This window comes from Balaenoptera physalus (assembly GCF_965194825.1).
Source record: "Balaenoptera physalus genome assembly, chromosome: 3".
Classification (NCBI taxonomy): Eukaryota; Metazoa; Chordata; class Mammalia; order Artiodactyla; family Balaenopteridae; genus Balaenoptera; species Balaenoptera physalus.
Window position 1 is genome coordinate 17,614,715 of NC_138890.1, and position 13,661 is coordinate 17,628,375.

Consider the following 13,661-nt stretch of genomic DNA (forward strand, 5'->3'; position numbering starts at 1 on the left):
GAAGTGTCTAATCCAGAATTTTAATATATGTAAATAAACTTTGTTTTCTAAAAATTCACTATGTAGTCCTTATTTTACCACAGAATGTGAGGAAGTGGTAAAGATCTGATTAAAGAATTGCATGGCTGTTGAATGAGCATTAAGGAACCAGGGCTCTTAACTCCCTCCCAAAAGGCAGCTGCAAATAAAGCCTCTGGACGCCAACCTCACTGACAAGACTTGCTCCAGTCACTCTGACGTTCTGCGCCACCCCTTGCTTCTGCTCTGTAATGTGGATTTTACCTGGAATTTGTCTGCAGACCATTCACCCAACAGAGTTATATTTAAAGTGTAAAAAATGGTCACAGGAACTGTCCAGGAACCCATGATATTATATAATTTAAGGTTTACAATCCTAGACATTACTCCTTGCTAAATTATTGGATTAAAAATGTCACAACATGCTCAAAGATGGAACAGTTTAAAGTTCAATAAGATACTAACTGCAACGGATTGAAACTCAAATATTTGTAAATCCAGGGATTCAAAAGGATATTAAAAATAATAAATGAACATCTTTTGAGGATGATAAAGAACAAAGTCATTACCTTGAAAACTGCTAAATACAGAAAAACAGCAAACCTCCATGAAATTTGCCGCAGAATGAAATGGTACATGAAGGGCAGCATCTATTCATAAAAGCCATATAGTTAGTGGCAGCAGGGAAGATGGTGGAATAGGAAGCTGCAGGAATCTGTCCCTCCAGCAAAATGAAGGAACTGGCAGAACTGTCTGAAGCAACTACTTTGGAACTCTGGGTCAAGGAGAACATCTGCAGCATCCAGCAGTGAGTTTGATGGAGAGACCACTATAATTTCAATCAACTTCTGCTTTCAAGCAGTAGCAGCTACCAACCCCCATCCCACAAATCCATAGCTGGCAGCTGTGGGACAGCCGCAAGTATTCTTAGTATGGCCTGTTGGAGCCAGGGTGGGCAATAAAGACCTTTCCTCCAAAAACTGGGATTGTGAGTCTGATTGGGGCTTTTGATTGCTGAGAGGCTGGCAGAGAGTTTTCTTCCACCATGAGCTGAAGTGGCTTCCCAGCCAGGAGGGAATTGAGAGAAACAAAACCTATTTACTTTTTCCTTCTTCGGAACTTCAGTGACCACACTTAACAAGGAATACACGTTTTGCAAAAATAATTCGGAAAAGTCACAAAAAGTCAGTTCCAACCCTCAGCAAGCAAAACCCAGCAACCCCTGAGGCATAGGAGAATTCGATTTCCAGAGTATTATCAGTCAGCTTGGGCTGCCACAGACTGGGTAGCTTAAGCAACAAATATTTATTTCTTACAGTTCTGGAAGCTGAAAAGTCCAAGATCAGGGTGTCAACAGATTTGGTTTTTAGTGAGCGCTCTCTCCCTGGCTTGCAGACAGTCACTTTCTCTCCAGTCTCTTCCTCTTCTACAAGGACACTAATCCCATCATGGGGGCTCCACCCTCATGACCTCATCTAAACTTAATTACCTTCCAAAGGCCCCACCTCCTAACATCATCACATTGGGGGTTTTGGACTTAATACACATACATTCGGTCCATAACAGAGTTAGCAAAACATAATCTTCAGAATGTGTAGTTCTAAAAAGAAAATTACAAGACATACAAAGAAAGAGGAAAATATGGCTATTCACAGAAAATAAAGAAAATTTGACAGAAATCATCTTTGAGGAAGCCCTGACATTTGAATTATTAGTCAAAGATATTATACCAACCGTCTTAAATATGTTCAATGAGCTAAAGGAAACTATGGAGAAAGAACTGAAATAAATCAGAAGAATAATGTCTGAACAAAATAAGAATCTCAATAAAAAGATAGAAATTATGAAAAGAAACCAAACAAATTCTAGAGCTGAAAAGTACAATACTGAAATGAAAAACTCACTAGAAGGAGTCAACAGCAGATCTGAGCAGGGAGAATGAAGGATCAGCAAATTTGAAAGTTATACATTTGAAATTATCCAGTCTGAGGGGAAGAAAGAAAAAAAGAAGGAAGAAAAATGAACAGAACCTGAAGGACTTATGGGACACCATCAAGCAGATCAACACATGTATTACAGGTATTCCAGATGGACAAAAGAGAAAGAGGCAGAAAATATATTTGAAGAAACACTGATTGAAAACTTCCCAAATCTGATGAGTGACATGAACGGACACATCCAAGAAGCTCAACAAACTCCAAGGAGGATAAAAAAGAGACATATTAAAATCAAATTGCTGAAACTCAAAAACAAAATTTTGAAAGCAGCAAGAGTGACTTGCCATATACAAAGAATTCACAAGAAAAGTAGTCCACTGTAATCAACCAGCCACCAAGTAGCTGGCTGAACACCCTAGAGAATGGTGCCATATTGGAGACTCAGTGTTGGATCTCTGCTGCTATCAGACTGGACCCACAGCAGTGGCAATAGCCAAGGTGGCCTCAATGAGTAGAAATTCATGTTGCTGAGCCCAAGCATAACCTCCATCCCTGTCATCATGTCCACTTTGTTCATGGGCCCATTGGCGATAACAGGATGGACTGGGGGAACAGGCTGACCGGTATCTAGAGAATGGGTCTTCCTATCCATTTGGTTTTTATAATTCTCTTCTGCTGAGGAGGTGCTCTGGTGAGCATTCACATGGGACATATCTTCACCTTTTTGCCCACTCAGAGAGTTCTCTCCATATAATTCTACCCCAGACCTCTTCGTCATGAAGTTTCCAATCATGTTTCTTCCAGTCCCTGAACCTCCAGCCAAACCACTTGGCCACAGCCCATCAGTACACAATTCAGCCCCTGGCCATTCCTCCTTCCAAGCAATTGTTGACCAGAGTACTGCTCATCGGCCACTAATCCCAGAGGAGGACTCCAAATACGTCTCCCCACAGCGCCCTGGCACTGGAGTCACCACGAAACACAGCACAGTTAAGCACTGGATGGAGTAACGCCTTACTGAGCTTTACTCATATAGAGAAGAAACAGAGCAAGATCAGCTCCAATAGTGGGCATAGGTCCCTCATGGCCAGCAGGTCCCTCCAGCAGTTAATGGAGGGCAACTGGCCCATGCACACCCCTCAGTACCACAGCGGAAGGACCCCTCCCCTACCCCCATGGAGTCTGAAAAACTGAAAGCTGGGGGTGTGCTTGAGGGCCACTGATGTACAGGCTTAAGCAGAACAAAAGAAGCACTGGTGGAGACTGTAAAAGGGAAAGCTATTCCCCCACAAGGTAATAAGCCTGGCATAGGCTGTGTGGGCTCTTTATCTCTTGGTAATAAAGTATTCCAGCCCCAAGGCCCATTCTTAAGAGGCCAAGTAGGGATAAAAAAGACTGCATGCACACGATTGCGTTTCCCAACACAAATGAACAACCAGGTGCACTGCTTGCAGTTCTGCCCACTGGGAGGATCTCCCTTCACCACTGTCCTTCAGGATGTCCCAGAGAGGAGCTGTCATGCCACTACTGTCCACTTCTGGGTAGTGCCTACATATTTCTCAAACTCCTCTGTGAACCAGGCCCCAGTGTTTCCTCCTCAGTCAACTGACTGTAGGGCACTCCCCAAGTAAGGAATGCATCGTAGATGCAGGGTGGGAGAGAGAAGGCAGTGTAGCAGGAGTGGGGCGGCCACGGCATTCGGGCCAATTCCTCAGGCGCCTTAACCTGTGCCTTCAGGGCCTACTTGAGCCCAACCTTTTGTATCCCACTTCCATTTGATGATGGGGTGTTGCTAAGTATGCCCAACTTTGTGGCTTGGTGGGTCAGATAACATCCACTTCATGATGGGCAGCCGAGCTCATATAGCAGCTTGGTGGCCTGCGGTTAAGTGTTCAGTCTCTACTAAGGCCTAGTAGCAGGCCAAGAACTGTTTCTCAAAAGGAAAGTAGTTATCTGCAGAGGCTAGCAGGGCTTTGCTCCAAAAGCCTAAGGGTGAGCACTGAGATTCCCTACAGAGGTCTGCAAAAGGCTCCGAAGAGCACCCTATCTGCCACTGACCATCACACACCACTGGGTCATATGGCCCAAGTGGCAGAGCAGCTCTGTGGCAATCTGCCCCTGTTTCAGAGCCTTCTCTTGCTCTAGGCCCTACTCAAAACCGGCAGCTTTCGAGTCACTTGGTAAATGTGCCAGAGTAACGCACCCAAATGAGGACTATGTTGCTTCCGAAACACTAAGAAGCATTGTGCCTCCTTTCTGGTTGTAGGAAGAGCCAGATGCAACGACTTAACCTTCACCATAGAAGAGATACTTCAATGAGCCATACACCACTGGACTTCTAAAAATTTCACTGAAGTAGAAGGCCCTTGAATTTCTGTCAGATTTCCCATCCTCTGATATGCAAATGTCTTATGAGTCTAGAGTAGTTGCTACTTCTTACTCAGTCCAATCAGCATTAATAGCATGCTATCTTGTGGAAGAGAAAGGCATCAAGATCTTTGTGAACTAAATTATGACATAGGGCTGAAAAGTTGGTATACCCTTGAGGTAGGACAGTGAAGGTATATTGCTGACCTTGTCAGCTGACAGAAACTGCTTCTGGTGGTCTTTACTAACAGGGATGGAAAAAAAGCATTTACCAGATCAGGTGCTGCATACCAGGTACCAGAGGATGTGTTAATTTGCTCAAGCAGTAAAACTATACCTGGAGTAGCAACTGGAATTATAGTCACTACCTGGTTAAGTTTAAGATAATCCACTGTCCTGAAAGATCCATCTTTTTTCTGCACAAATAGGTGAGCTGAATGGAGATGGGGCAGGACTCACTATCCACGCATCCTTCAGGTCCTTGAAGGTGGTACTAATCTCTATAATCCCTCCAGGAATGCAAAATTGCTTTTGGTATACTATTTTTCTAGGTAGAAGCAGTTCTAGTGACTTTTACTTGGTCTTTCCCACCAGAATCTCTCTCATTCCAGAGGTCAGGGAACCAGTGTGAGGATTCTGCCAGTTACTGAGTATGTCTATTCCAATTATATACTCCAGAACTAGAAAAAATTACCCTAGGATGGGTTCAGGGGCCATCTCACTGTGAGATGAACCTGAGCTAAAACTCTACTGATCACTTGACCTCCATAAGCCCCTAGGTGAGCCACAGTGATGTTTTGGGTCTCCTAGAATCAGTGTCAGTTTGGAGCCAGTGTCCAGTAGTCCCTGAAAAATCTGATTTCCTTTTCCCCAATGCACGGTCACCCTGGTAAAATGCCATATGTCTCTCTGGGGAAGGCTGGGAGAAAGATTAACAGTACAAAATTTGGTAGCATACTGGGGTCCTTCCACAAGGGGACCCACCTTCCCCGTCACTCAAGGGGTTCTGGGTGTGTAAACCGGTTCAAATCTAGAAATCAATTAAGGAGCCGTGACTTTTTTTTTTTTAATTCAGGTTAGATGCTTGTTCACATGACCTAAAACTCTTCTGCTTAACAGATCAAGTAAGAATTGAGAAGACTGCCCAACTATTTCTCTTCTAGGGGCACATGACCAACTAGCCAATGCCATAGGTCTCTGGGAGTCAGACTGTTCTGATTGCTGCGTTGACTCTGCTGTCCATTATGGTAACCAACCCCAATTGTCTTTGGTGATTAAGTGCTACCACTTAGCCCTGCCACCCCAGGATCCAATTATCCCTGCTGCATTTAAGGATCCCAGCTCAGTGGCAGCCACTTCTCACTGTAATTTCTGGCCTACAAAGAAGAGCAACCACACAGCTCAAGGATGCTGGGGCTCCCCTTAAAAATTTATTTCTCACAGTCACGGTAAAAAGTGTGTCTTCTTGGACCCTGCCAGGATGGGTGAAGAGATCTCACATAATAAATGTATTCTACCATTCCAATCTTCCTCAGTCTTGGATCCTTCCTCTGGAGTATACCAAGGCAGTTCTGACATTTCAAACTCCATTTAGTGTAGGCCACTTTTTAGTCCACATCTCAGCCAACTAACCAAACTGTTAGAGCCTTTCTAACTCCTCGAGCCATGGTACCAAATCCAGGATCTCTGCTTAGTGGGTCCATTTCAGTAAAGTCAGCCCCATCCAACTTCATATTCCTCTCACCATCACCCCACACACAAGATATCCATTCTCACACATACCCTCCGGATTTGTCTGTATAAATTGGAAAAATCATGCAGTTCTTTCAGAGTGCAGTGCATCTCTTCATGGGCCACACTTTATGCCTCATCTTCTGGGATGTACTGAGACTTAACTCTAACAATATACCTGGAAGCAAAGGGGGGGGGGGTCTTGAAGGAAATCTGCACCGTCTTGCAAAGCAATTATCTCGGGGGAGGCCACTACAGCTTCCTCAGGCAAAGTGTGGTTAATCGCCTCAGATAGGGGAAGAAGGGCTGCTTCTACTGGCAAAGAAGACTCATCAGAATTTAGGGGTTCTGTTTTCTCAGTTTCATCAGGATCTTCCCATATGTCTACATTCCAATTTTCAGGATCCCATTTCTCCCCTATCAATACCCTCAGTTTAACAGCAGACACCATGCAAAGTTGGGATTTCAATTTACATTGTAATTTAGTCACTCACAGGATGACACACACCGTATCTGATTTTCAGAGATCTCAGTGCTGCAGCTACGGGAGCTAAGGTTTTCTTTCAAGGCAGATATAGAAATGTTCAGGTCATTATGGGGCACTCTGAACCCATCCTTTCCTTTCCACACTTTGTCCAGTAGAGTTAGAGCAGCCAGCCAATCTCATTACTCATTAGTCTGACAAAAATGTTATTATGTATCAAATACATGGTCACTCAGAGCCTTTTTAAAATATTTGATTACGAGTATCCCATGACGATTATTTTACATATCACCATTGCCACATCATCAGTGCCTTCTATACCACTTGAAATAAGAGTTATTAGTCGCTTTAAATCTAATCAGATTAGAGATTCCAAAAACCGTAGAATTCAGAAAACTCACCCTTCACTCTCAGTACAGAAAGAGAAAGAAAGAGGGAGGGGGACAGGGAGATAGAAAGGGAGACAGAGAGGGAAGGAGGGACAGAGGGACAGAGGGACACAGAGAGAGAGAGAGAGAGCGAGAGAGAGAGAGAGAGAGAGAGAAGAGACCACATTTTGTGAAGACTACTGAAAACACTATAACTGCATAAATCTAGGACTGTCATGGGAAGAGAGACCAGATATTCTCAGACCACAGAGCACTGCTCTCAAACACTGTGACCACAGCCCTTTTCAGCAGAACCAAAAATTTCACAGTCCACCCAGGCCTTCCCATACAAGACATAACATACTAAGACAAGGCTATCCATAACAACCCAAGAGATAAGAGAATAGGGCATCCATGAAACAATAATAGGCTGCTATTCAAAAGGAACATTGGAAAACAAAAAATAAGTCTTGGAAATTAAAAACATGATAACAGAAATAGAAGGTAGGAAGATAAAATTCAAGAAATAAAAGCAGAACAAAAGGTTGAGGAGAAAGAAAACTGAAGATCAGTTCAGGAAGTCAGATAACAAAAAAAGGGGGAGTTCCAAAAGGAACACATTTTAAAAACTGAGGGGGAAAAATTATCAAAGAAATAATACAGGAAATTTTCCCAGCTCTGATGGACAAATTAGAGAGCTCACTGAGGGCCTACCGCAATCGACTTCAAAGGGCCCACACCAAAGAGCATCATGAACCACAAGACCACTCCAGGAACACCAGTCAGCTGCTCTCTGGATAACTCACCACAGAACTACACAGTATGGTGCCCTGCATGCACCCATCCTGTTCAGGTTTTCGTATTTTAACTCTATGTTTTTCCTATAGTATTATTTGGCATATTAAAAAAACACCTTATAAGTGGTATCCTGCTGTACACATCTCTTTGCAATTTGCTTTTTTTTTTTAATACTGCTTTGGGATTTATTCAAGCTGATATGTATAGATCTAACATATAACAGTTACCATGAAAGAATTAGTCTATTTTGCGACTAAAATAGAGCTTAGATACCCTATCCCCCTTGAGAAGCAACTGATTGCAATTGCTTGCTACCGTCCACAATCCTTTAATGAAAGTTCATGTCCACACACACTGTGCACAAGTGCCAGTGTTTCCCTAAGATACACATCTGAAAGAGCAAGGTCACAGTCATGGGGTCTGTGCACCTCTGGCTTCACTAGGTATTGACAACTGCTCTTCTAAGTGGCTGAACCATTTCATATTATTGACAAAAACATTAGAGTGCTTATCACCCCACATCTTAACCAACAGCTGGTGTTACCCAACTAATACACGTGTTGGTTTAATGTACCTTTCCCTAATTACAAGGGATGCTGAACTCCCTTTTCATTGGTCTTTTGGGATTTCTATTTGTGAGACACTGTCGCAGAGACAACTAATGATCCCTAGTATCCATTTTCCTGTTCTTCCTTCCATAATGGAATACCTGAGTAATCTCTCACAACTACCCCGCTTCTTTGTGCCTAGGTGTAACTATGAGATTAAGTCCTACCAGTAAGATATGAGCAGAAGTAATATGTGCAACTTTGGGGTCACCTTCTTAAAGACAAGGTTCCCTGGCCTCCCTCTTTGTTCCCCCTTCCCATTGGCTGCAAATGAGTGATACCAGCAACTTCTGATGTAGTGATGGTGCCATGTGATAAGACAGGAGACCTTCTAGACAACATGCAGCTAGAGGTGAAGGCCTAAAGCAGAGCTTTCTATCTGCCTGGGATAACTACCTTCCTTTGGACCATTATATGGAGGTCTAGCTTATTTCAATCACAATATTTTTGGATCTCTGTTATAGTAGCTTCTTAGCCTAAACTCCATTCAAAGGCCTTTACTAACTTTTCTGCTGAATTGCCTTTTTCTCATTTTGCCTTTAACTAGCTGGGTATTAATCCTTTGTTGGGATATGGGTAGGTATCACAGATACTTTCTCCCAGCCTCAGGTTCATCCTTTCACTTTGTTGTTTGTCAAAAGAAGATTTACAAACCACCCAATTGTTCTCCAAAAGGAGTATACCAATTGTCATTCCTAATAAGCAGTGTATGAAAATGCTTATTCACTATCCTCAGTTGGTATTGTGTATTCTTACTTCTAATTGTTACTAATTTGATCATTGAAACCAAGATTTCCATTATTTTAGTGTGCATTTCTTTGATTTCCAGTGCAAATGAACATTCTTCTGAATCTCCAGTCTCTATGTCCTGTTATGTATTGAAGATATTTAATAGGTGTCTCAATTTCCTACAGGAATGTTGTGTTAGTCTGCGAGGGCTGACTGCTATAACAAACAACTCCCGAAATCTTAAGGGCCTAGCCCCAACAGAGGATTATTTCTTGTTCACACTGTAATCCAGTTGAGGGCTGGGGTCAGGGTTCTGTTCTGGGAAGCCATTTGAGGTCCTAAACTCTGTCTAACTAATGCTTCTGTCCTAAGGCCTTCAAGTCCTGGAGGATTCCAGCAGGTAAAGGGGAAAACAGTACTAGAGATTGGGTAGGAGGGCTTTTAGAGACTAGGCCTGCAAGTGACCTACATCACTTCTGCCACAACTCAGTCACATAAACCCCAAACTGCAAGGGAGGGTGGAAAAATGTCTAGCCACGTTCCCATGAGGAAAACTCACAAAGGTCCGGTGATCTTACGTCTCAACCACCATAAGCACCCCCTCTAAGAATAAGATGCAGGGCCCTGTTCCCTGTAGCTCTAGCACGATGCCCTTTACCACACAGTGCTTAGAAACAGCAACAGGTGGTAACTGAAGAGTGGGGTCACTCAGAGGCAAGAGGTCTCACAAACAGCAGCCATGCAGCCCTGGTCTGAGAGACGGGGGAGCCCACACTCAGGGCCCATCACTGAGAGGCTGCCACCTCATCCTGAGCTCTCAAGCAACCATTCCAGACATGGGGGAGAGGTTATTCCTACTAGACTCTTAAGATCCCTGACTTACTTTATATGTCTTATAGTCAGTGCAGCGCTTCTCAAAGTGTGGTCTTTGAGACCCTCCAAAGGAGTCTGGGAGGTCAAAGTCACCTCATACAATACTACAACACTATTTGGCTATTTGGCTTTTTACTCTCATTCTCTCATGAGTGTAGAGTGGAGTTCCCTGATACCATGTGACTTGTGATATCACAGCAGACTGACTGCAGAAGCAGGCATGAGAATCCAGCTGTTTTCTGCTAAGCTTTACTTTAAAGATAGGTACAAAAATCTCAAACAGTGCCACTCTTCTCACTACACATTTTGCTTTATAAAAGTTATTTTTCATTAAAAAAAATGTTATTTACGTTCCTAGGTCATGGATTTATCATTGTACTTTTTAAATAAATAATTATTTAATTTCTTAGTTTTTAAAAAATATGATGCATAGCGGTATATATAACCCACATCAACAAAAGCTCTTTGGGTCCTCAGTTTTTAAGGTGGGTGGAGTGGTCCCCAAGACTGAAGGTTTGAGAGTGGCTAATGCAGTGGCTAAGATGGCAGCTTCTGAAGCCAAAATGCTTTGGCTCAAACCTTGCTGCTCTACAGCTATGGAAAAGAAATTAAGATAAACTACACTAACAAACTTAGTGTGTGTGATCTTGAACAAATTACCCGGCCTCTCAGCCTCAGTTTCCCCATGGGTAAAATGAAGAACAACACACTCTTCTTGGCTTGTCTGCTGATTCAGTGAGGTAATCCCCCTTCAACACTTAAAACTGTCCTTGGCACATACTGCACACTTAGCGAACGCTGGCCCTCATTACTTGCACGCCCACAGCAGTCAGCCCAGTGTAACTGTCCACAACAGGGGCACAGCTTGTGTTTTCAGAAGGCTGAATGTGTAATAAATACAGGATGATGGAAAAGATACCATACCGCAGCCATCCAAAGGTCAGGTTAGGATTACAGTGTTTGTTTACCTGTCAGCCACATCCAGGTCAGAGTCCATCTTGTCCAGGCCTCTCGAGATACTGTCAAGCTGCTCGCCCTGATGGTGGAGGACTCTGGCTGTGTCTTCCAGACGCTTCTGGGTACAGGCCATCAGACCAGTCAACTCCTTCCCCTTGGTCATGCGGGAGGATGATTCCTCAACAGCAGCTCCTGACTGGGACAACAGCAACTCTCTCCAGAAATGCTCGATGATGCTGAAGACGACATTTCGACTAGGCTGCAAGGAACTGAACCAGTGCTTGTTGTGCTCCTTTTCCAGGATGGTAATAGAACTGAAGATAAAATGAGAAGCTTCTTTCTTGATCTCAATTATACTAGAAAGGGGAAAGTTGACAAGAATTTCTCTAGTTTTATCAGTCATAAATTTTAGTGAGAGAGAAGTTAATGAAAGTTTTCCAGGGACCCATTGCTTCTCAAGTTCTAAATAATAGGAGCATGGCCAGGTGTGGACGCAGATGTCTCTGCTCATCTGGTTCCTAGGTCAGTTGTACCACGGCCAAGGTCACTCTGCCTCTGAAGGAGAGGGGGACAAATTAGTGGATAGATGAGCCTAAAATAGGACATCACACGTGGACTAGAGACACTAGGACACCGACAGCAACGGTATGGTCTGGATTCCAAGCACACTGGAGACTCCAGCACATGGCCAGGTCCTCACCTAGCAAGGACTCTCACACCACCTGTGATAGGCAGGATGAAGACCTTGCCCTAATCAGCAGAGAGGTAAGGGCTGGGGCCAGACTTGTGCTTGATCCAAAGCATCAAGGTCCCCAGGGGCTCTTCACCCACCAGAGCACCCCCACTGGGAACAGGGTCCACAGCTGATGTGACCGAAAGAAGAAAATCACTGGAAACGACCACCCAAGGACTCTTCATAGGAACACCATCAGCTGTGATGACCCCTATCAACTACACACTCTACAAGTTTCCAAACTAACTTTCTCCTTTTGAAATTTTTATAAATTTACTTAGTTTCATATAGAAAATAATCCTACAGACAACCTTTTCCATTCTTGTAATCCCAACTAATTTTACAGGGTTCTACATGATTATATAATTGTATGTATATATTTTATATATAGTTTTATATAGTTATACATAACAAAGGTGTACTATTCTTATCTACCATTTGCACTTATCAATGCTTTTTTTTTTTTTTTTTTTTGGACGTGCTGTACGGCTTGTGTGATCTTAGTTCCCCGACCAGGGACTGAACCCAGGCCCTCGGCAGTGAGAGCGCGGAGTCCTAACCACTGCACTGCCAGGGAATTCCCTATCGATGCATTTTAAAAAGTCATGAATGACAGATTTGAAACAACCCTTGTAGAACACTTAGTCCAATCTTCTCATTGTACAGATAAACAATATAAGGCCAAGAAAAGATGAGGACTTTGTACAAGGTCAAACCACAAGTTCATGATATTAACATGGCTAGAACTAGGCAGGGTAATGCCTAGTCCAATGCTCTTCCAATTAGAGGTCCACCTGTAATGTGGTATTTCCTCTTTCCTTTCTCTTCCTTCTCTCCTTCTTTCTTTCCTTCCTTCCCTCCTTCTTTCCCTCCTCGTTCTCTCTCTCTTGCATGCACGCACGCGCGTGCGCACACACACACACACACACACACACACACACACGAGTTTAATTATGACATCATTTCACTTATAAAAACAGGAGAAGACATATTATCTCTAAAAATATTGAAATGTGTGGACTTTCACAGAATGGGTACAGGGATTCTCTGCATTTGGTTAACAAGTTTTAAGCCCCCACCATGCCATGCTGGGCTGCAAGTACAAAAGAAACAACGACACAGTCCTTGGCTCATGGAGCTTAGAGTCCACTGGAATTCTATAAACTTCCTCATTGAGTTATATTCTAAAGACTCAGACTCTTCAATGTAATTACTGTACTAGATGCCACACCAAGCAGCACAAGCCTGGAGAGCAAAAAACAAAAAGGCAGTACCTGCACCTGAAGAACCTGCATTGAATTGAGATTCCTAATTATAAAGAAACAAAGTGGTTTGAGATTAGGCAATGTATCATTAAATATGAAGTATGTTAATGCAAACAAAACCCCAAAGCTCACAGGGTTGTAGGCATGATAAGGAATGTAAGGAAGTCTTAAGTGGACTATAGTGGCAGTCTAATTGGTCTCCTGCCCTTGGTACTCCAAAATACCCCCCCACTGCCACTGCAATCTTCTTTCCAGAGTAAGAGAGGCCCCATCCAGCCCTCAGCCTCTCCCACCCTCTCTCCCTTGTGGGGCTGTATGGAACTTACACACACTTACTGTACCTGTTAAATGGTAGGATGACCACTTGTTATTTGACTGCAAGCTCTCAAAGGGCAATGACCATATTTTATTCATAATCCTAACTCAGGAAATACTCTGTGACTGAATGAATGGAACAGACACTCGTGGTTTATGGTATCTGTCCGTCTGTGACCCTCAGCATAGCTGAGGTCAATGCTCAGGCTGGTCTCATCCTACTGCTTAATGAAATACTGTACATACAAGGTATGGACATTATGGAGGCAATTCTTCATGGTGCTTCTCCACATTTTATGTCAAAAACTAACATAAAATTTTATGTACCAAAAACTGTCCCAGAGTATCTTCCTTATATCTGTGGACAGTGTCTCCCTCCTGGTTGAAAGAAGATCTGTTTCCTGACCAGGATAATAGGTCAGTGTCCCCTTGGAGGCAAGTGTTGGGCAGATTTGCTAGCAGTCCCCTCATAAGCTGT

At 43.3% G+C, this 13,661-nt stretch overlaps 1 protein-coding gene across 5 annotated transcripts in view; it reads right to left on the minus strand.

Annotated features, from left to right (window-relative positions):
• SNAP47 (synaptosome associated protein 47) overlaps positions 1-13,661 on the minus strand; it is an 86,296-nt gene that overhangs the window by 64,414 nt on the left and 8,221 nt on the right. For all 5 annotated transcript variants that reach the window (XR_014261834.1, XR_014261835.1, XM_082455126.1 and 2 more), the window contains exon 2: positions 10,882-11,425. Coding sequence is in view for 3 of the 5 variants with exons in the window: in XM_082455126.1 (XP_082311252.1) it covers positions 10,882-11,381 (500 nt within the window). In the remaining 2 variants the exon portion in view is untranslated. The remainder of the gene's footprint in view (positions 1-10,881; positions 11,426-13,661) is intronic.